Source organism: Paramormyrops kingsleyae, chromosome 18 (genome assembly GCF_048594095.1).
Source record: "Paramormyrops kingsleyae isolate MSU_618 chromosome 18, PKINGS_0.4, whole genome shotgun sequence".
Lineage (NCBI taxonomy): Eukaryota > Metazoa > Chordata > Actinopteri > Osteoglossiformes > Mormyridae > Paramormyrops > Paramormyrops kingsleyae.
Window position 1 is genome coordinate 16,979,489 of NC_132814.1, and position 21,450 is coordinate 17,000,938.

A 21,450-nucleotide genomic window follows, 5' to 3' on the forward strand; every position below is an offset into this window, starting at 1 on the left:
ATGGTTTTTTTAATCGGCTCAAACAAACCGCGTGCTCATTTAATTTCAATGGGTGAACCCTTGGTAGACTTGCTGTGGAGTGTGCTGGAGTAATTATTAACGTCAGGGAATCGTTATAAGTATATTTCTGAAATAAAGTGGCAGCTTGTCCAGCAATTTATCCATAGGAACAAGGACTCGAGGGTTTTATTTGTCACATGCAAAGTATACAATGCATCTATAACCTGCAGTGAAATGCAAATTAAGTGGTCGACTGCAACATAGTAAGAATTAGTGAAAGGCAATAAGACATAAAATAACAGTATAATAAATATATATTAAATAAGGAAAACCAGACATGTGCAACATATATAGCTCCAATAAACTGCATGGTGCATGAGTAAGGAGCCAATGTTTAATTACAACTTTCAGTTAAGTGTTAAGTAGTCTGATGGCTTGAGGGTAGCCTTGGAAGTTCTCATTGAGTGACAGCAGAAGTATTTTCAGCCTGAAGAGGTAACTTCTAGGGTGGGTTTTGTTCTTGCTGATACTGGCAGCTCTGCTCCTGCATCATCTGGGGTGTACGTCCGGTAGAGAGGATAGATCAGTCTCACAGATATGTTCACTTGAACGTAACAATCTCTGTAGAGCTTTGCGGTCCAGCACAGAGCAATTACCAAAACAGAGATTCCCATGGTGTGGATACTCTCTAATGCTTCGGAGTAGAGGGCTCTAAGAATGGCTGGTGAGATCTTCAGCTGTCTAAGATGGTAAAGCCATCTTAGACAGCCAATGATTTGACCAGGTGAGGTCATCAGAGATACACACCCCCAAACTGGGACCCATTTGATTTTGAGAGGGTTGTGTGCACTAAACTACTTACTCCTAAAGTTCACCAAGATCTCCTTAGTCTTACAGGTGTTGAGTGAGAGGCAGTTAGTTGACACCATTGGTTCAGACTGTCCACCTCATCCAGGTAGGCCTTCTCGCAGTTACTGGAGATCAGACCGATCAAAACTGTGTCCTCTGAGTTTGGCCACACAGCCATGTGTGTATAGAAGTGGGCTCAGATCACAGCCTTGTTGGGCACCAATATCTTGGGTGATGGGAGCTGAAGTATGTGATTTCTCCTTCACCACCTTACATCTGCCATGTTCAAAAGTTTAGGATCCAATCACCCAGGGGTGCATTCAGACCCAGGTTCCTCAGTTTGGAGAACAGTATAAAGGGGACTATGGTATTGAAAGGTGACCCAAAATCTATGAACAGCAGTCTCACATAATTCCCCTTGCCACTATCCAAGTGAACGACAGTTGTATGGAGGACATAGGAGATGACATCATAAGTAGATCTATTAGGGCGATAGGCAAACGGAAGTGGATCAACAGAACAGAATGTGGTTGCAGTGAACAGCAAACAGTAGTAGTCTAGTGAAGTTTACAGAATTACCATTGTGTCATTTTTTTCCGAATGATTACACAGGGATTCACAAACACTCAGGTATGTACAAAGTGTATAGTACAGTATATACAAAAAGGTCTGGATTTTCAGAGTGCAGATATTTACGATCAAATTGACATCATCAGTGCCCAATGTTGATGTATCAGTCCAACTGACAAAGTGTCTAATAAAACCCAAGAGATTACTTCTAAGGTAATCATGAGAATTACATCTGAGAAGATCAGGTAGGGGAGCTGTGCGTACATCCTGAGCCAACAGCACCAGGACTTTTTCCATTCGAGTGCTGTAGCCATTTATACTTTTCCGATACAGCTACTAGTAACTGTGCATTGGCTCATGACAGCTCCATTACCTTTAAGGAAGAATTAACATATTGAATGGAGGAATGGACAGAATGAATTCAAAAGACAATAAATCACAGAAAATGGGTGAATTTTTTTATTGAAGATCATGTGTGGGATCCATTTTCAGCGATACCGAAATGGAACGAATCTACAGAAACAAAGTCATCTCCATATACATAAGATTCTCAGAATAGCCCAAAACCATGTTGTTATAGGTTTTCAAGACCCTATGCTCTTTAATTCTGTAATAGATGGAGGTAATTTTAACCTTGGAAAAGTCAAAGTCTGAAGTTTTACCCTTGATTTAGGCCAGATAAAGGGCTAAGAAATAAAAAATGCATAGGAATACAAAACAGTGCACAAAATAATACTCTCAGTGACAATCCAGCATCTATCTTCTGCTCACAGGGTTCCACCTGATGATGTCACCCTGCCCGGTGTCCCAGGTGGGCATCTTCACCTCCTCCAGCCCATCTCAGTGTAGGACCTTGTAGGACTCTATGGCAGTTTAATTGGTTTAATGTGTGTCTTTCCATGAGTCAGTGTACCTGCCGCTGAACGAAAGCCTGGTGGTGTTGGGGTCGTCCCCCATCTGGTGGTGTTGGGGTCGTCCCCCGTCGGCCCGGGAGACACGGCACACGCGCGCGTTTACGTCACAGTCACCACCGAGGTTCCGTGAATGGATTCCATCACAGCGGCCAGCCGGCTGCACAGGTCGTGCGGCACCCCGGGCAGCACCTGGGGGGGCTCTGTCAGCACCACCCTGTCCACCGAGCAGTCAAGCATCCTGGGCAGGAACTCAACCAGCTTCTCCTGCAGGGGACCTACACAGCCGGAGCAAAAGGGTGGAGTCATTCAGGGGGGGACAGCATATTTCATGCTGCTCTTTTTCACTTCCTTTCCATTAAAAAATCTCTAAACAGGTAAGGTACTATCCTCATAATAATAATAATAAAAATAATAATAATAAAAATAATAATAATCCTAACAAAAACAATAAGGTTCCATAGCACTACGTGCTTTGGACCCTTAATAATAACACATCAATTTTCTCATCCATTGCATTTTATACTCCCATTAAAATTGCATTTTATACTCAATTTTAAACTTATTTGCACTTACCCCAAACTGTTAATGACATTAATTATGGTACCCCACATTGTCTCACTATTATTTATATCTACATGTTTATTTGATAATTAATAGCACATTTTTTTTATTCTCCACCTTTCTTTAAATTTTTTTTTCTATTTATTGTTTTGTGAAAACATCTCGGTGGCATGTTTAAATTGTATTCTCATGCCACCGGCTGCACCAAAACAAATTCCTGGTACTTTTTGTACAAGCGAATAAATGGATTTAGATTCTGACTATCATTATTATTCCATGGATTCTTCCATTGACAGTCCACTCACCATCCATATCTTGTCCCAAGTAGGAGCACCAACGGGTCCTCATCAGCTCGATGACATCCAGGTCCTCCTGGCTGACATTGTCTCGGATCATCAGGTGCATGCAGGGGATGACGGCGTCATTCATGATAGCCACGCCCTCGGACACGCCCATCTCATCACCGCTAGCGAACAGTTTAATTGCGTTGCCATTCAGCTCCTGTGCAAACAGAGACCGAGCCGGAAGAGACGCTGAGCCTTGGCGAGGGGAGAAATGCTGACGGGTAATGTGTGTTGCCTGATTTATAGAGGTGGAAAATTTAGGTCCAAAAAGTACAAATCCGGACCAAGATTTTGTTTCAACCAACCAGCTGAGTACTCTGTGACTATGACTCTTTATACTCAACTGGCTGGCTGAAACAAAATCTTGGTCCGGATTTGTATTTTCTGGACCTGAACTTTCCACCTCTGCTGATTACTGCCATAACTATTTAACAAGTTTACAGTAGGAAGTACCAGCAATTATGAGTATGGACATATTTACAAATATTGTCCTGAGATCCAGAAATTAATTTCTGTCCTCTTTAGAGGACATAATATTTTTGGTAATATTCTCATACATGCCACTCCAATAAGTCCTCTTGTGCTTAATGAGGACAATCAGGGCTTTAAGATGATATTGTGTATGGGGTGTGTGACCTTGCCAATTTCTTCCTCCAGTCAAATCTAAAATATGATCAATAAAAATTATTTTCTTCCCCACTGGATCTCAGGAGGATATATGCAGATTAACATATAAATAAACGTCAGCTGAAGTTCATTTTTAATTAGGGAAACTTGTATGGGATTCTAGCCCTGTACATAATTTGCGCATTAATTCAAGTTGACATTATGTGCGTAGTTGTAGGACTGAAAATTTTCAGTTATACCAAGCAGAAGGAATTCAGTACCATAACGATCAGGTACTAATGGAGAACTGTGCCATGCGGCAGGCGAGACACTTACTGTCAGGCATTTCCTCCTGTACAGCGTGATGAGCGTTGGGTCAACGCCCTTCCTCACGCCTTCCTTCAGCAAATCCGCGTTGTTCCGGAAGGCGTAGACCAGGTAGTTCAGCGCCTCCCTGATCCTGAAACGGGGGGGAAGGTCAGTCAGCATACAGGAACGATGGGCTGCCCCCCAAGATGGCTCCGCTCAGGTCACCTACTTGCCATTCTGGTACTGCTCTAACCCCGTCAGAAGGTGCAGAAACACATTCAGGAATGTGCTGTAGTCGTCATTCCATTTCTGCCAAAGACAGAGAGACCAAAAGTGCAAAGGTGGGTTACGGAGTAAGTAAGTGAGACAGTGAAGCAAGGCCATAAGACAGAGCCCCCACCATATACTCATCCATGTCCATATCTTCAGGTTTGATAAGACGTAGTTTGCTTCGAGCCTCTTTCATGATACTGATGGACCTGAAAAATTAGGACACCATCTGACATCGGCGACGGTTCCGGCAAAACACATTTACTGGCTTTTCTTTGCATACAAAATGCTAAAACTTTATCTAAGGGGGCATGAGTAACGTAGCAACTCAGTTACTTCTCAAGTACAAATCCTGAACAAATATACTAACTGCATGAAATACATGACCCATTATTATTGATTAATGATGAACGAACATGGGATCAGTATGTAACCAACACTTAGTCTCTGGTTAATTAATACATTAAGTTAGAGTGTACAAACATTATTTGTGCTTCCTCAAGTGTTACCAAAAACCTTTTGTTAGTACATGATTTACATATTTATCTCCATATTTTGTATCTGTGAAGATAAGTGTAACAACATATTTAAGTTTTTTGAGAAGCAAAGCTAATTTTTTCACTATGGGTTAGTGGCAAGTCGTGTTTGATTGATCTCATCAGATGTTAACCTAAACAAAGGTACATGTAAATAATAATAGTGTCCTAATTGCAAACCGTCTATTGTCATGCTGCACCCAAAACGTAGTAAGTTGTGCCAACAAAAATGTCTACCAGCCTTAGTCGTGTGGCATTAAACATTCTGATTCTGAAAGTTAAGCTTCTACCAGCAGGCAGATAAGATGGTATCTCCTAAATAAGGGATCTTCTAAGTGTGATGTGTGAGTTTCTATTCTGAAATTCCACAAGCCAGTGGGCATGCCATTCCCAGAGTAGAGGCAGCTGGGGGGGGGGGGGGGGGGGGGGGGACTATGCCTTTCATCGTAGCGCAGATTCCGGTTGGCAAATTGCTCGAGTAGCGTGCGCTCAATGACCCGGTTGGGGGCGTGGTTCTGGAAGAAGTAGACCAGCACATGCTGTAGACGGGGGTCACTCTGGGGGGTGGTCACCTCCTGGGACAGCTGGTAGAGCCGGGAGTACTCCTCATGGAAGGCCTGAGAGAGGAAGGACAGCCCTGAAGGGGGGGTCTGAACCCTCAGCATAGTGTAAGCTCATCACTACCGCTAACATTACCAAATTATGGACACTTTTTACACTGAACACAGGAGGTTTCACTATATACATACTGTATAAGTCAAATGAGGGCGATGAGACCCCAGATATGGACGTCAAACTGCTGCACGCACTCAGATACCTTGATGAGACCAGCCTCTGGCCCGTCCTTATCGAACACCTGTCTGGCTTTGGCGATGGCCATGATGATTCCCTGCATGGCTGGTGTGAGCATCATCTGCCACAAGGGGGCAGTATGCAGAAGGCCACGAGAAGGAAAGAAAAAGATTCTGTTTTTCTTATCAAGTAAATAGTATAGTCCTATAAAGAAGAACCACGTGTCTGTCTTTTTAAACTACAGCTCGGCAAGCAAGTCAATGTTAATCTGAATTGGACCGAGACTCGCTGAGGTAATTCGTACAAGACAGTTCATCATTATGTTTATTTGGCAGAGTGCTCCTTTCCTCATGCTGTGTGCTTCCTGGATAAGCCCTAGACTAATGGCACCCTTTACTAAATAAGCATATATGAAAGATGGGTGATGGATGGTCATTGATGTTTTACGGCTGAAGCTAAACAGTTTGTACCGATTAGCATTCACACAGCATAGGGATAAACATAAAGCAGTGTTTCCCAATCCAGTCCCCGGGGACACACAGAGTGTCCACATTTTTGCTCCCTCCCAGCTCCCAGTAGAGCAAAAATGTGGACTGTCTGGCAGGGAGCTCGAAGGGAGCAAAAATATGGATCAACTTTGGGTCCTCGAGAACCAGATTAGGAAGCGCTGCCATAAGGAACGATATGTTTTTGCTGTAACTGAACATGCGTGTCGTCCCTACACACCTCTTCATTGTAGCCGTCCGCGTCGGAGCGCACGAGGATCTTCCCCACGCTGGGAATCTCCACCTCGAACACCTGGTTCTCAGGAGGCTGGTTCTCTGCTGGGGGGGCTTCCGTCTCAGGAGAGGCCTGAGGCTCTGGGTCAACCCCACCCTCCGCTTGGGCCTCTCCCGCTCCCTCGCTCTCTGCCTCTGCCTCTCCTGTCTTTGCTTCTGTCTCAACCTCATTCTCTCCTGCTGCCTCTGCCTCTTCCTCCGCCTCTGCCTCAGCATCCTGAAGGTCAGCGTCGAACAGGTAACAAAAAACGACATAAGGACGGAATGGAGAAAGTAGTCAAGTGACTAGGACCTTCCTCTAACCATATTTGTCCAAAAAATAGAATAAACTATCAGGTGTCAGCACAGAGTGTAAATCCAGCAATTGCTTCACATTGATAACAGAAGCATCCTAGATTTTCTCTTTAGAAACTGATACACGTTGTACATGGACTTATACTAAAATACTGCAATCGACCACTAGAGGGCATCATGTAATAATTTACCAGAAGATCACAGAAAAAACTTTGCATGTCATACAGCAGGGTTATTCAAATCACGGTCTTCAAGGGCCGAGCGCTGCTGATTTTCCAGCCTTCCTTTACCCGTGAGCCGGGTGTGAAGCCTCTGACCAATCAGAATCAGTAATTATTAAAGCCGGGAGAACTGAAAACAAGGCCTGGATTTGGAATCGAGGTCCAGATTTGAAGAGTCCTGCCATACAGCATGTCAGAGGTTTAAAGAGCTTCACATTTGCTCAGTTAATTTTCCTTAAAAGCGAATGCAAGGCTCTGTTTTGGATGTTACAGTAGATTGTGGCAAACAAGCCACAGAAATGTCTGACACCTTGTCCATAATCTGTCCTGTTACCTTGGCTAGAAAATCAAAAAAATCCTTGTGTGATATTCAAAGCCCAGCGGCTGAAAGCTGTAGTCATAGCGCCAAAGGCATGCTAGGAATGTTCGTGTATCCGTGTTGCAGTTCAGTGGGGAAACTTGAATAACCATTAGCAAAAAAACAAAGCAACAAAGTATTACTTACATTTGTTATATTCATGACTACCTTGTTACCAAAAAACAAGGGAGGATTTCATGTGTTACATTAACTTCAGGTTGGAAAACACAATAAAGAAACTACTGCTACCAGGAGGATTTGATAATGTAATGGTGGATATTAATAATTAAACATGTTAAAATACCCCAGAAACAGACTGACCAATAATATTGCGTGTAAGTGTCTCTAAGTGAATCCCCTTTGATCCCATGGAGGTAAGGGCGATGATCGAGTAATATGCCACATGCCAAGTCCCACCTGAAACTGACGACCTTCTTCTTCATTATCTTGGCCACAGTCTTCTGCACTGGCACCGGGCTGATCTGATTGCTCCGGGTCGACGGTGCCGTGTTCTGCCGGGAGCAGCGACGGTTGACTGAGGGTAGGCTCTGAGGAGAGATCGGCAGGAATCGTGACGCCTTTCGGCGAGAACTGCCATTTGACGCTCCGTTTAAGGCGTGAACTGGGTCACTGAACATAGACGTCACCACCGTCAACAAGTTACCGTGTTTTTAGTATGAATCTGAAATTCCATTTTAAATGAATTACAACTGTATTACTACGACATTTGTATTAATTACACCATAAATGGCAGAAGGGAAAATACACTTAGCAACACCTAGATACACTTAGCAAGCGACAGATTTTTAGCAAGGTCTACATTCTATGTAACTAAGGAATTTTTTATCGTAAAATACTGGCAGGATTTAGCTAATTAGACTGCTGGAAAGCTGCTAATGGTGTTAATTGCCAAATACAAAAACATCTGGCATGATTGGAACTGAATCACTTAAAAGCATCCATTCGTCTTCCATAACTGTTTATCCAGAAGAAGGCCATGAGCATGGAGCCCCCACCCCGGCCAGCACAAGGCTGGGGGGGGGCTTAGCCTCTGGAGGCTTGGGGGGGCTGTGCAAACTATGATGTACAAAATGAAATGAAGCTTTATTTGCCACTTGCACAAATACACTGTAATGCTCTTTTCCTCCACGAATCTCATTATCGCTCTATTTGGAGACATACGCACAGTTGAGAGTGAAGCTTGGGGTCTGAGCACCAGGGTCAGTTCATTTAACTGGTACCTGCAACATCTCCAGAGGTTATGGGTTTGGCTCAAGGGAGCAGCGGAGATGTGATTTTTTTTTGTCGAGGATGGAATTCGAACATGTGGCCTTCTGAGCACAGGCCTAACCGACGGAGCCACATAGTGTCCCCCAAGACTCACTGTATACCAGGGCTCTCCAACTTTGGTCCTGGGGAGCTACTGTCCAGTAGGAGTTCTATCCTACCTGTCTTCTGATGAGTCACACCTGTTTTCAGGTAAACACCAGGAGCAGGTGCGGCTCATCAAAAACTTTCCAGGACTGGAGTTGGAGACCCCTGGCATAAATGGAACGGAATCCAGGACAGCTACCAGAAACACTCAGCTAAGACAGCAGCAATGAACAGCAGCAATGAACAGCAGCAATGAACAGCAGCAATAAACAGCAGCAATAAACAGCCGAATGACGCTGCAGCTAAGGATGCACACCCACCTGGTTCCTCGTGTTTGGCGACCTCTGTCACACACCCCCGCGCTTCCTCGGGGCTGGGTTCGGGCCCGGCGGGCGCCTCCCGCTGCTCCCTGCCCAGTTGCTCCTCCCACTCCCGCAGCTCCTGCTGGAACCAGCGGTTGTCCTCCTGCACGTAGCGCCTGAGGATCGGTGGCAGGGCGTCCATCCCCTGCAGGACCTGGCCCGTCTCGCTGTCGCTGTCCTCTGTGAGGCCCAGAAAAGTCCAGTTCCAGAAGACAGTGTAATAAAAAGTGACAAAGAAGGCCTATAGCAGTAAGCCTCACTGTATGCAGCTCGCCATTGAGCGGGGACACTGAAATCGCTTTCCTGCGGCTGCAACATATTCAAGCTTGTTTTGCAGCCAAGGTCCTCATTAGATCCTAATCAGCCAATTTCATCGTGAACCTAAGATTTACTTTGCTAAAATAAGCCTAAGACCTACTTTTCTAAATGTAAAACTCAATGCCGCATTTTCCGCAGATAATCTGAAGCAGCCACGGTTTTGCGGCGAGACAATTACGTGCTCGGCAAAGCGTTATTGATTCCTTGATGGGGGATGGCATGCGGAGAGACGCCAGCAAACGCCAGCAAAGCGGTGCTGCCTGAGATGTGCACAGAATTACTGCATAAATACTGTAAAAATAAATGCGGGACTATATTCGGAAAATAAGGCCAGGCTGAAAGAGACTCGGAAAAGCCAAGATTTTAAGTTGTCAGGTACGCTTAGGTGGTATTGCGGTAAATGTGGCAACACTTTACCTAACGCACCCATGTATAATGTATTATAGATACCTTCACAATGCATTATAATGCATTCATAAAGTATTATAAACATGGCTATGACTTTATTAAAAAGGCATAACGTATTATAGCCATGTTTATTATGCATTATGAATGCTCTATGAAGCTTGCATCTATAATGCACTATAAATACCTTCATAATGCATTATAAACCATTACGAAGGTATCTATAATGCATTATGATGACTGCTTTAAGTAAAGTGTTACCGTCATTTTTAGTATACTGCATTTCTTTGGGGGCGCACCGCAACATTTTTGTAATCTTGACAACAAGAGGCCCAATTTTCAAGGTTTCGAAATGCCAGAATACTGCTTTTGAAAACACTGGCAAAATACCGTATAGCTAAGAACAATGTCTGCGCGGCATTCCAGTATAAATAATTAGATGCTGCCCAAGCCTATTGGCAGGTGAGAGTAGAGCGATGAGCAAGAGGGACGGACCTGCGATGAGATGGGGAAGCGTGTCGTCGATGTACATGAGGCAATAGGCGCTGGCGTTGGTCAAGCCGCCGTAAGAGTCGCGCTCCAGCTCCTCCCAAGACGACTCTGTCACCAGGACGTCGTTGCACTTGAGCCAGCTCTTGCGGGACTGATCGAAGACATAGGCCCAGTAGTGGCCCGCTGAAGCCTGTCCCTCATGGACCAGAACAGCATGGAGCCGGTACGGTACCTAGGAGCAGGTGAAATCAAAGGGCCCTGTCACTTACGTCCTTTATGAATGGGCCCTCGTTGGTATCCAGGCCAAGCAATGCTACAGGGTAACGACTGTTAAGCACTCCATGTTAAATTTGGGTGTTAAAGAACAGTGTAGGAAGAAGATAATTTGATAAGGATTGCCCAGAGTGACACAGAATAAGACTGCCGAAAGTAATGGAGGGTATCAACACCCAACCTCATCAATGGCACTGCAACGAAAAGATTAATCTAAGTTAGTGAGCTGCAGCTAGATAATGGTAGTGCTGTTTTTTTTTTCTAAAATAAGATGTTGAATGTCAATTCTGGGCACTGAAGTAGAATCTGTGGTGCAGGTACATTCGATGGGCTGCCCTGTCTAGAGTAATGTACATGGCGAAAGAGTATGAAGAGTATGAATATGAAGCAGGAAATCGAAGTATCATTGGCGCTGAGGCACAAACAGGCTGATCTAATCTACTGATCAAAGCAACGACTGTCTCCAGACGGCGACGCCTACGTGGAGATCATGCCGAGGCAGCAGTTACCTGGCACAGCCTGTTGTCCAAGTACATGGCCTCCAGCGACTGGCTGATCCTTTCGACGCTGCTCTTTAGCTCTGTACGCAAAACAAGGAATGTACCTGGGTCAGGTGAGCAGGAAGCAAACATAGAAGAAGCCAGGGACCACTACCCAAGGAGAGCAATTCAGGTCAGATGAGCTCAACTTATATTCGAGTATTAGAGTATTTACAACTTTTCGGACAGTAATGTTGAGTAATATCAATAACCACTTTGTTACTCCATATCATTCCAGTGGAAAAACACAAATAGAACTGTCAAGTGATAACCTAACCAATCAAAGGGATTGTAGTGCAACAGCAGTGCTGTCAATCAAAAGGTCCGACCAATTAAAAAGGTGGATGGGCAGAAGGCGTACCATTGATGTTGTTCTCCACCTCAATCCTCCAGCGTTGCAGGCAGCTCTTGACATAATGTAGCTCCTCCTCAGATATGCTGTGGGGCGCAGGATGCTGGGGAGAGTCCATGGGGGGTCTGCACTGGGTGAAGGGTTTGTATATGGGTGTCCTCTGAGCTGTGGTCACCTGACTGCCTGAACTGTCTGATGGGCCTGTGTCGTCCAATTCTGATTGGCTATGAACCACACAAGATGTTACATCATTTGTCAGTTACCCAGCAGGCTACTGCCTATTTTTGTACAACCTAGTAGAAGCATGCAGAATGTCAGCTACTAGAACTTAGAGCTAGACATTTTGGCTACAAACAACCTTGTGTTCCACTTTTCGCTTGCAGCAGAGGCCAAACAAACAGTGAGTGTCAAAATGTGTTTAGATCTGACTTGTTTTGCACATCAGAAGTGAAAAGGTATTATAAACATTGTGTTATACTGGTTGATGCATGTCAGAGGGTGGTGTATAACATAGTGGGTTAGTGATCTCCATTTGTGTGTGGTAGGTCATAGGTTCAAGTCCTGAATCTGGCAGAACGTACACATATTATTGTTGAGACCTTAACTTGAGCGAGCTGTCTGACCAATCCCAAGCATTTCAGACTTAAATTAATCTTCCTAATATCAGAGGCTGGTCACAAGGGTCAAGCCAAAGACCTTTGGGGGTGTTGGTACCTGGGCTCCCCATGGTTGGGATCTGGGTGCCCGGCCTGGGTGCCTGTGGAAGCCTTTAGTGGGGTCCTCACATCTTCTACTGGGGACACGCTGGAGGGTTTGGTGGTTGCAAACTCCAGCACGTATTGCAGCATGTCCGCCAAAGGGTACCTAGCCGGGCCTGAGCCGTAGTGTTTATAGCTGTGAAACAAAGGCGGGTGCATCTGAAGCACAGTAGGGAGCAACATCATACCATCTTGAGGACCACATCCATTTAAGAGGACTTAGAAGTTCACCTCTCCAGCTTCTGCTGCAGGACTGTCAGCTGTTCCTTCATCCTCCTGACTGCTTCCCTTCTGCCCTGCGTCAGGTCAATGTTCTTGTGGAGATACCTGATCGGAGAGTTAACTCCCTCACTGAGGTACCATGGAGAACACACATCATCGCTCAAGCAAGCGGCCCACTAGACTCTATCCTAATTAAGTGACTGTTACACTGTGTGTTGTTGCCTCAGAGCAAGCGTGGTAATTTGTTTGGTAATTTGTTTGGTAATTTGTTTGGCAATTTGCCATCTTTAATGACTTCTTCATTGGTTTTCTTGCAGAACATATGTGTCCAGTAAACATCACATACTATACACAGATCTTACCTGTCCATATATATCACCTGAGGGAACTCCAATTTTTTATGTATTTTCTCTGGCCTCCCTAAAGACTGGTTGAACTCAAACCTGGACAGTTCAAAGGTCAGCACCGGCGGCAACTTAGAAAACCATCGCTGTAGACGAAAAGAATTTGTATTCATAATCAGCATCAAGAGACAATGAAAGGATCCTGCCCAGTTTCCATAGAAACCGTAGTGCTCACCTCTCGGCCAGAAGGAGTGGTGCGATCGGAGTACAGAGACTCAATCTCCCCCTCCACCATAGCGCCTTCCAGACACTCATCCAAGTTGTTAAATCCATTAACTTGCAAAGGGTACTGTCCAAACTGCTCTATGTTAGACACAGTCTTTCCTGAATAACAAGAAGGACACCAAGGAAACACTGTGTCAGAAACACATCTTAAAAAACACCGCGATCCTTCGTTTTTGAAGTTCTCAGCAGAAAGTCAGGAATGTTTTTTTCCTTACCTTCACAAGTTCTCTCTGCCAGAAAAGTACCGTAAAAAAGCTGAACCATTGGATTTTCTTGTTTATCTTCAGGATTACTGAGGGCCAAAAGCATACAAAGAGTGAGATATACGAAAAGGCTTTTCCATATGCTGACTGGAGAATCAGTACACATAAACTAGGCACCATTAAAAGGTGTTTTAAGGTTGACCACGTAAGGCGATGACTCACTTTGCGTTAGAAGCTAACTGAAAAGCATCCTCAAGCCAGTCCAACAGTTTGTGGGTGAACTCACTGACATCCTAGCGGGTAAAAAGATGGAGGTTATGAAGATTAGATGATTGTAACTTGAGTAGTTCCGATGACAGGGGGTGGATTGCATCATTATACAGCCAAAATGTCCATGACCACAGACACACTGTATGTCCGCACCATCCAGACGGCTTCAAGCCCATGTCTTGCACACTACAGTCTGAGACTCCGTACCTGTTGGGCTTCGCTGGTGCGGAAGGCATCTCTGAGGAGCTCCACGGCTGCTGAAGGGTCCACAAACCTGCGCTTGGAGCCCACCATCAGGGCAAACAGGCAACGCAGCTCCTGCATGAAGGCTACGTTCCTTTTGTCCTGCGTATGCAGACACACTGAATCTGATTCATTTAATTTCCACCAAAACCTGTCCTCTCAAACCATTTTTTCAATGAAACCTGAAATTCTGTACAAGACCGTAATTAACCCCAGCCTCGTCTGCTGTACTCTGGCCGCAGAACCTCATAAAAACCCAACACGCACCTCATAAACCTTACATACCGAGGGGCTTTTGCACTTTTCCAGAACCTTCTCAGTCAGGCTGTAGTTGAGCACCAGTCTACGGAACACCGGCAGATGGAACAGGGACTGCAACATAAGAGTCGCAAAACACGGCTCTTCAATTTGCTGTTGGTCGCATGAAAATTTTAACACATTTCAGCGTATACAGACGGTTGTGTGATTACAGTAACAAATTAATTCTACAACACAGACAATGCCATATGACCAATAAACAGCCCGGTGTGATTTTGCTCCTTAGGTTTGATAGATAGCGACATCTATAGAAGGGTACATATTTTGTGCACCCTTTTTAGACTCAATCATTCTGAAGAACAAAATAAATTTCTACTGTGTGGAGCCTGATCCATTTTCCAGTTCAATTATCTTTGGCAAACGAAAGTACGGTGTAATTTAATCACAAACGTAAACAGAACGAGAACAACAGCCTCGCAACGAATTCAATTACGGCTTATCGCCATCTTACAATGCACAAGCAGCTGATAAACAGAGCTTGTTTAGCTACTATTGACCAATCGGCTCGTCTGGACGGGAAAGCAAACGAGCGTCTCGACAATGGACAGCGAAACCGGGCACACTGTATCTGCCCAGGAATGGCGCAAATCCAAGAGTCCCATGCTTGTTTATGCCTCCCGGTCGACGGCGCGTCGGCGATGAAATCTTTCCGGGCGCTCAGGCCCGATTGATACGCCGCGAACGCATCCACGGTGAATGATGAATGGGCCCCTTTTCCGGCTCCGATAATCTCCAGACGGGAGCCCATTCCGGAAGGTGCCTTAAAAGTTCCCCGCGTGCCGTATCTTTGCGGACGCCGCGCTATTTAATTACCGCCGCTCTCTATCAACATCGGCGAAGGGAGGTGGATTTGATTTCACGGGAGCTGCCTTGCAGTCCGCCCTAAGGCAAGGCCAGGAAAACCGTCAAGCCATTAGTATGCAGACGGCCCGCCTGGAAGGAGAAGCTCAATCTCACACCATCACCCCGCTGTCATTTCAAATAACTAAATATCGCGGTAGGAGGCTTGAGTATGATGCAGCCCGCGGTGATGGAGAGCGCAGCGAGATGTATTATCCTCCACGGAGGAGCTACGGTGCCGAGGCATTAGTTAATAAAGTGGTGATCTATTCCTGGAAGCCATTTAAGGACATCTGGGGGGAAAAAAATACTCCAGTTTGATTTTCATTACGGTTTTTAGAAATACCCTGTGTCACCTGTGGAAAACTGCAGCTTAAGAATTATGCTCTAATTCACTAGTTCTTTTTCTGATTTATAGCCCTTACAGGGTTTAAGGGACACAGTTGTAGGGTACGGTGCCCCCCTATGTACAGTAACAGTGAGCAGCAGTTTGATATCTGAGATTTCTGGGCCCTGGTTGTGTAACTGTGACCCGATTCCACAGCACAGGGCCGTCCAACCTTTTTTGAGGCCCTAAGCAAAATGGAATTAACCTAGTTGTCATTTGTCATCTTCTTTCCCATTTTGACAGGCTGACCAAATGAGGGGGGTCCCCTAGTGGCTACTGGGCGCTAAGCAGCCACTCGCTTCTCTCATGCCTTGGGCTGGCCCAGCCAGAGCGGCGTGTGGAGAGATACCTGTATGACAGCACTGAACCAGCAGGTGTTGCCCACGTTGCGCACGCCCACGGGCCAGTCGTCCTGCCGGACCCAGTCAGCTGGGCTGGCACTCTCGCCCGGGGTCTCGCTCCGCTTCCTCTTGGCACGCGCCGCACTCTCCTCTGCGCTGACCTCCAGGGCTCTGCGAAACACCCCAGATGCAGCCTGGTCTGTCACACACACTGAAGACAAACCCTGGGGCGGGACACAAGCTTGTGGGGGAGCAGGTGGCCTGGCGACTAATGAACTGTTTTTGAAATCAGTGGGTCGTGGGTTCAAATCCCAAAACGTAGACCCCCCCCCCCCATTGCGCTGTCCAGCATTCTAGCCCAGGCAAACTCCCTTATGCTACCCAGCTTCCAAAAGAGTCAAAACAAGGAGCCACAGTTTTATACAAGGGCATTTCACTTAAAAAATACCACAGCAGCATGGTGCCAAGATACACAATCCATTTAGACTGAAAGGTAAACAAGCAGCCACACCTTCGCTCAATAAGACGAGCGCGATGCCCACTGAGACGGGCGCGGGCGGCCCCGTGGAGTCACTGCTAAATGAGGCCCTACCTGCTCAGCTCCCTCTCCTCCGCCTCGCTGTTCTGGGACTCCTGCAGACTGAGCTCTATGGCGGTCTGAAGGTCATCTTTCGGCCTGTCCGTCGACATGGCAACATCTGGAAATACGGGCGCAAAGCTGCAACTCCAGGGGCGGCGGGAATTGAGGAAAACGGGCGGCGGGAATTGAGGAAAACGGGCGCGGGAATTAAGGAAGCCGCATCAGGTGTTAAATGACCTTCCAAATTTATAATTGTGGCAGACGGCTGAATGCAGCGTGCAGGATGTAGCCAAGCAGAACCAATTAAAAACAAAGTAAAAATAGTTAGTCCCCCCCTTCCCCGTAGAAGAAACAAGAGTCCTAGTCTTTGCCGGCACACATACTTGTCTGTGTAGCCCAGGCCCCCCCTTCCCCGTTCGCAGCCTCTTCCTCAGGCACTTGGGCGGTCAGCAGAGCGATGGCTTGGCTCATGTTTCCCTGGCTGGCCTGATACCACAGTATGAACACAAAGCATAAGTAATCGGCAAGCAACATGGCCGCTGGTCTAAATAAACACCAGAAAGACACAGCCGCACTCACCCACAATCGCAATCGTTCACTAATTGCAAATACAGTATTTTTTCTTAAAGTATTTATATTCTTGCTAAGCATAGCCACAGAAATGCTACAGAAATAAATACAAGTACAAATACTGTGAGACAAACGCCATTTCGTTTTATTGTATGCGTGTCTATTTCGAAACAACAGTTAAATCTGACTTGACTTGATGTGAAATATCCAATTACAAAACACCCTTTTTTAGTTTATCGGTTAGTGTGAAAATGGATAATGCAACCTGCAATAATTCAGTGGAAACGGCGTGATTGTTACATTAATAGAGTGAATATCTCTCCGCGCAGCTCATCTTAATGCCCTTCAACCCCTTTGTGGGGGTGTTTTGTGTCCGTGTTGATTTAATGGCAGCAGAAGGTCGTACTGTGGCCCTTGAACAGAAATCCCTCGCGTACTCTAAGGGACTAAGATCTGCCTCTTGAGAAGACAGTGGATGAACAGTCGTATACTGTGAAGACCTTGAACCTCTCAATCACCATGCGCCTCTGACTAATGTCTGTGCCCCAGCGCTTCTAAATGAGCTTAGCCTTGCCTTCACTTCCTCCCTTCCTTTCTTATTTCACTTGACACAGTGCTTGAAGACAAGAGAGGCTTTGTCATTTGAAAATGGCTGGGAAACTCAAGTCAACACCTGCCCGCGTTTCACATTTGCGGCGACGCCAAGCCTGGCTTGGGGACGTCCTCTCTGCCGTCCGGTTAAAGCTCCTATACCCTATTGTCTTATCCTAGCTGTGATCTTAGGTGTGCATCCTCAGGTTTATGCTCACTGAGCCCAGGGTGTAACGGAGGGAGAAGGACTCGTCACAAGACCGCGTACCTTCAGGGCGGTCTGCAGCACCGGAAGGTCATGGATGCCTGTGATCTCTCGCAGCTGGTTGATCAGGATTCGGCTCTTTGTGATAAAAAACAGACCAAAGCAAATACAAAAAAAAAAAACACAGTCAGTTGAATTTCCAGCTGACCCATTTTATTCTAACTGTAGTTTAAAGATAAGTCCACAAGACTTGCCACATGACTATACAATGCCTGATAAAAACACTAAAGGAAGTTCGATGCTAGAGGTACACACAATCTGTTTGGCCATTTGACTAATTTGAAACTGAGGACGTGAAACATGTTTTCAGATTTTGCAGTGTTTTCTTCTAGATGAGCTTTTGTTTCTTGTCCCAACTATGAGTCACCATTGTGTATTTCTGCTAATGAAGACATAAACTTGTTGAATCAAGGCACCCGACCGCCTTAGATGACCGCCTGGATCAACATGACTTCATTCAATGGAGCAACTGACTAAATTCTATTATTACAATGTTTTTTCTTTGCTGAAGGTTTATTTTTTGCTTTGTTGTGGTGGGAAACGCAGATGTTTAATTAAACAGAAACGAAAACCTGATGGAGTCCAGGATGACCCGGGAGTTGTAGTGTCGCACGCTGGGGTATATTGCGGCAGAGAATGTGGGGCCCTTGTCAGCCAGGGTTAGTCAGGCGGCTGATAGAGGCCCCAGGAATGTGTCATGTTGAGGAGACACCGTTACACAAAGCTGCCGCTTGCTATTGTGTAGGGGGAAGGGCGGAACAAGCTTAAGGTGCCCCCAGTCAGGAGTGTAGCTAATAATTCTCTGCCCTTTCTTGGGTTGGCGCTTTCAGTCTGAAGAAATTCAGGTCCCACATAAAGAGAATTGGCCGAGAGTATGGTTCAGGGTACTCAAGTGCCGAAACTGGGTTAAATCTTTAAAGCACGGAATGCCAGTCTCGACTTCAAAAGCCAGAAGACTTTTAAGGTTTAAAGGCAGGGGTGGAATTAACAATTTTTGCTAATAATCATCTGGGCTAGTTTAGTTTTAAAAAAATATATACTAGCCTAGATAAATTTTCACTTGCCCACAACATACTATGTTATTTTCAAGCACAAAGAGTAACCACTATCTATCGCATCTTACAAAAATAAATAATAATATATAATAAATAAGGTATTTTGAGTATATCATTTATTCATTTCCATTAAAAATGTACACATTCAGACCACCAGTCAGTACAAAGCCAATCCCTTCTCCTCACCCAGCTATTCGAAAATGTTCTGATTCTGGCATTCTCATATTTTTCAGTCAAGGCCTATATTAGGATGCTACAACGATGCATTCGATCTAGATAGTTTTTTTTTCCAATTTCAGTGTTTTTCAAATTCTTTTCGATCTATCTTGCCAGAACTACAGGTCTCTATTAAAACCATTTGCTCATACTATTCTCCCATTGTCGTATCAAAATTAACTCGTGATAACGCAAAAATAATTATAAAGCATTATAACTTTAATACTAAAGCGTTAACTCTGACAGACCTACATGCCATTTTACTTGCCAGCGGGGTAATGTTCGTCTAAATTAGCGAGCTTAATTTCCAGCCCTGTTTAAAGGTAATGCAATCTCTGATCCGACGTGCTATTTCATCGCTATTAAATATAGCCCATTGGATTCATGGCTACTGTGCACAGCTATATCAGCTGAGATTAAACTTCTTGCACATCTGCGCTAGTTTTAAGTTGCCGCAGATACTTTTACTCCGGATAAAGCGACTGATCAGCTAGCTGGGGACCCGGAGCTGAAGCCCAAGTCGCGGGTCGACGTCCGCTATCACACGGGCGCCTAAGGTAACAGAACGGTTCAAGTTATTTGGGCCAAAAAAGAAAGGCGAAGTGTGTCAGCAGCTATATATAGAGCAGACATGAGCAGGTGGAAATGCTGTGGCTTCCCAGCTGGTGCCCGACACAGGGAGGTCCGATAGTAGGAGACATATATGGAGAGCCAGAGGGCCCGCTTCGCCTGATTGGGGTCTATTTTAGGCCCTGGCACTGATAACGTTTGTGTTTTCCATTCCATTCTTCATGCAACAGGGTTTATACTGATATAAACACCACCGTTCTTTGGGCAATATGTACGTATACCACCGTTAACCCTACCATTGATGTAGAGTAGGTTAAACAGACTACAATAGAATTCAACTGAAATAGAAAACAATGAATAAACCATAAAAACTAAATAGTATCATGTCACCTCTTCTGACACAGCTTTTATTTCCCAAGTATAGCACTCGCTACCAGAGGGATAAAACCGCACTCATACATTTAAAAAATCTTTCTATAATGATATAAATGGTTATAAGATTTTTCTCACATTTTAACTAGCCTATTTTAAATAAATACATTTTAAAAAACAAGATACCACTTCTTCAGGCCAAGACCCCGGAGCCTGCGAGAGCTCTCGACTGTCCGTGGACGTAGATTTTCTCATATGGAAAGTTTAGGATTGATCAGACTAAAATTTCTCTTTATCACAATTTTGTATTCAAATCAGTAATATGGGTCGACAGCGTAAAATGTGATTACCTACAATAGAAGCCATCAAAAGCAATGACATTATACATTCCCGTGTATGTGATCTTATTTCTGCATCATATAGATGTGTATGAAATCAATCACTTTTTTCCTTAATTGATCACTAGACTAGGCCTGTTATAAACTTTTGCATAATGTTAGACCACATCCAAAAATGTCTGGAAACTTTGCGCAGTCGAACCCTTGAGAAATGATCCATTTAACACGACCACGGAAACCCTGTCATTTCGCTCACCGGGTTTGCAGATGTCTGCCCTTGATCACAATACTGATCAACTCTCATGGCACCACGGATGAATCGCTTCTCTTTTTTCCACCCAAATACCTTCTCCGCACCACCACGGATGTGCGCCTAGTCCATTGGGCTCCCGCGGGCAAACGCAGGCCAGGCGCGTTCACGCAGGGTCTCGCTTACGCTCGGGGAGGGGAATCGGGGGCGGGGGGTGTCCAGCAGCTGCAAAGCCTGTACATTGTACATGATACGTACCCATAGTCTCATTTCAGACTTAAAATAATAGTGATATAAAAATATGGCAAAAAAAAAAAAATTGCTCGATCTACTTTGATATGGAGTTGATGTTCTTTCCAGGAGATCAGGGTTGCCAGTTCTCACGCATCTGGCGTGACACTCACGCTTCCAGATTCTCACGCTCACGCAAGACATCTTACAGCAAATCTATATCATTCCTTTATAAACCTACAATTAGCTACGTCAGAAGCGTTGGGGCAGTTTGCAAACCCTACAGATTATTTACAAGGTAATGAAACTGTTACGAAATGACATGTAAATGCGTGTGCATGTGTGTGCAGACATGTCTCGAATAGAAAATCTCACTCCAGCCCGCTGACCAAAGTTGGCCACCCTGACACTGCACATTAATAGCCCTACTAATAGGCCTAGTCTGCTTACATATAGTATAAAAATATGTAGCTGAGGAAAATTATTAAAACTGCATGTTCTCCGGTTTGCGGCACAAGCAAGAATTGTTCCATTAGCCTAGTGATGCACAAGTAGTCCAATATCCCCATGAGCCGTTAACTTCCTACAACACGCCGGTATCATCTTTCCATTATAACGGAAATTCAATACGGGAAGGCAAAGAAGTTTGATGCTGCAGACTATTTGTTGCGCGCAAAGGGGA

The 21,450-nt window shown here is 45.1% G+C and overlaps 1 protein-coding gene across 1 annotated transcript; it reads right to left on the reverse strand.

Moving 5' to 3' along the window:
* Nucleotides 1-1,855: 1,855 nt before the first annotated feature.
* Nucleotides 1,856-20,706, reverse strand: usp28 (ubiquitin specific peptidase 28). Its single transcript, XM_023813616.2, has 26 exons — nt 20,544-20,706; nt 17,740-17,814; nt 16,694-16,796; nt 16,323-16,428; nt 15,739-15,901; nt 14,129-14,215; nt 13,808-13,945; nt 13,553-13,623; nt 13,343-13,419; nt 13,078-13,226; nt 12,861-12,988; nt 12,508-12,603; nt 12,233-12,412; nt 11,528-11,742; nt 11,137-11,207; nt 10,358-10,586; nt 9,098-9,319; nt 7,821-7,951; nt 6,478-6,747; nt 5,777-5,872; nt 5,398-5,576; nt 4,554-4,632; nt 4,383-4,462; nt 4,181-4,304; nt 3,200-3,395; nt 1,856-2,608 (listed from the first exon to the last, which is right to left on the reverse strand). Exons 1-26 carry the CDS (start codon nt 20,589-20,591, stop codon nt 2,433-2,435), a joined length of 3,489 nt encoding a protein of 1,162 aa, XP_023669384.1. The 5' UTR covers nt 20,592-20,706; the 3' UTR covers nt 1,856-2,432.
* Between the last annotated feature and the right edge of the window lie 744 nt (nt 20,707-21,450).

Bases quoted from the DNA above. Each gene is read 5' to 3' on its own strand.
- usp28 (XM_023813616.2), bottom strand. From the start codon at position 20,591: ATGAGAGTTGATCAGTATTGTGATCAAGGGCAGACATCTGCAAACCCG. The intron at 13,420-13,552 runs GTGAGTCATCGC...TTTGGCCCTCAG, and splicing joins CAGTTAGCTTCTAACGCAAA to TAATCCTGAAGATAAACAAG. The intron at 5,873-6,477 runs GTGTGTAGGGAC...CCCTTGTGGCAG, and splicing joins CGGACGGCTACAATGAAGAG to ATGATGCTCACACCAGCCAT.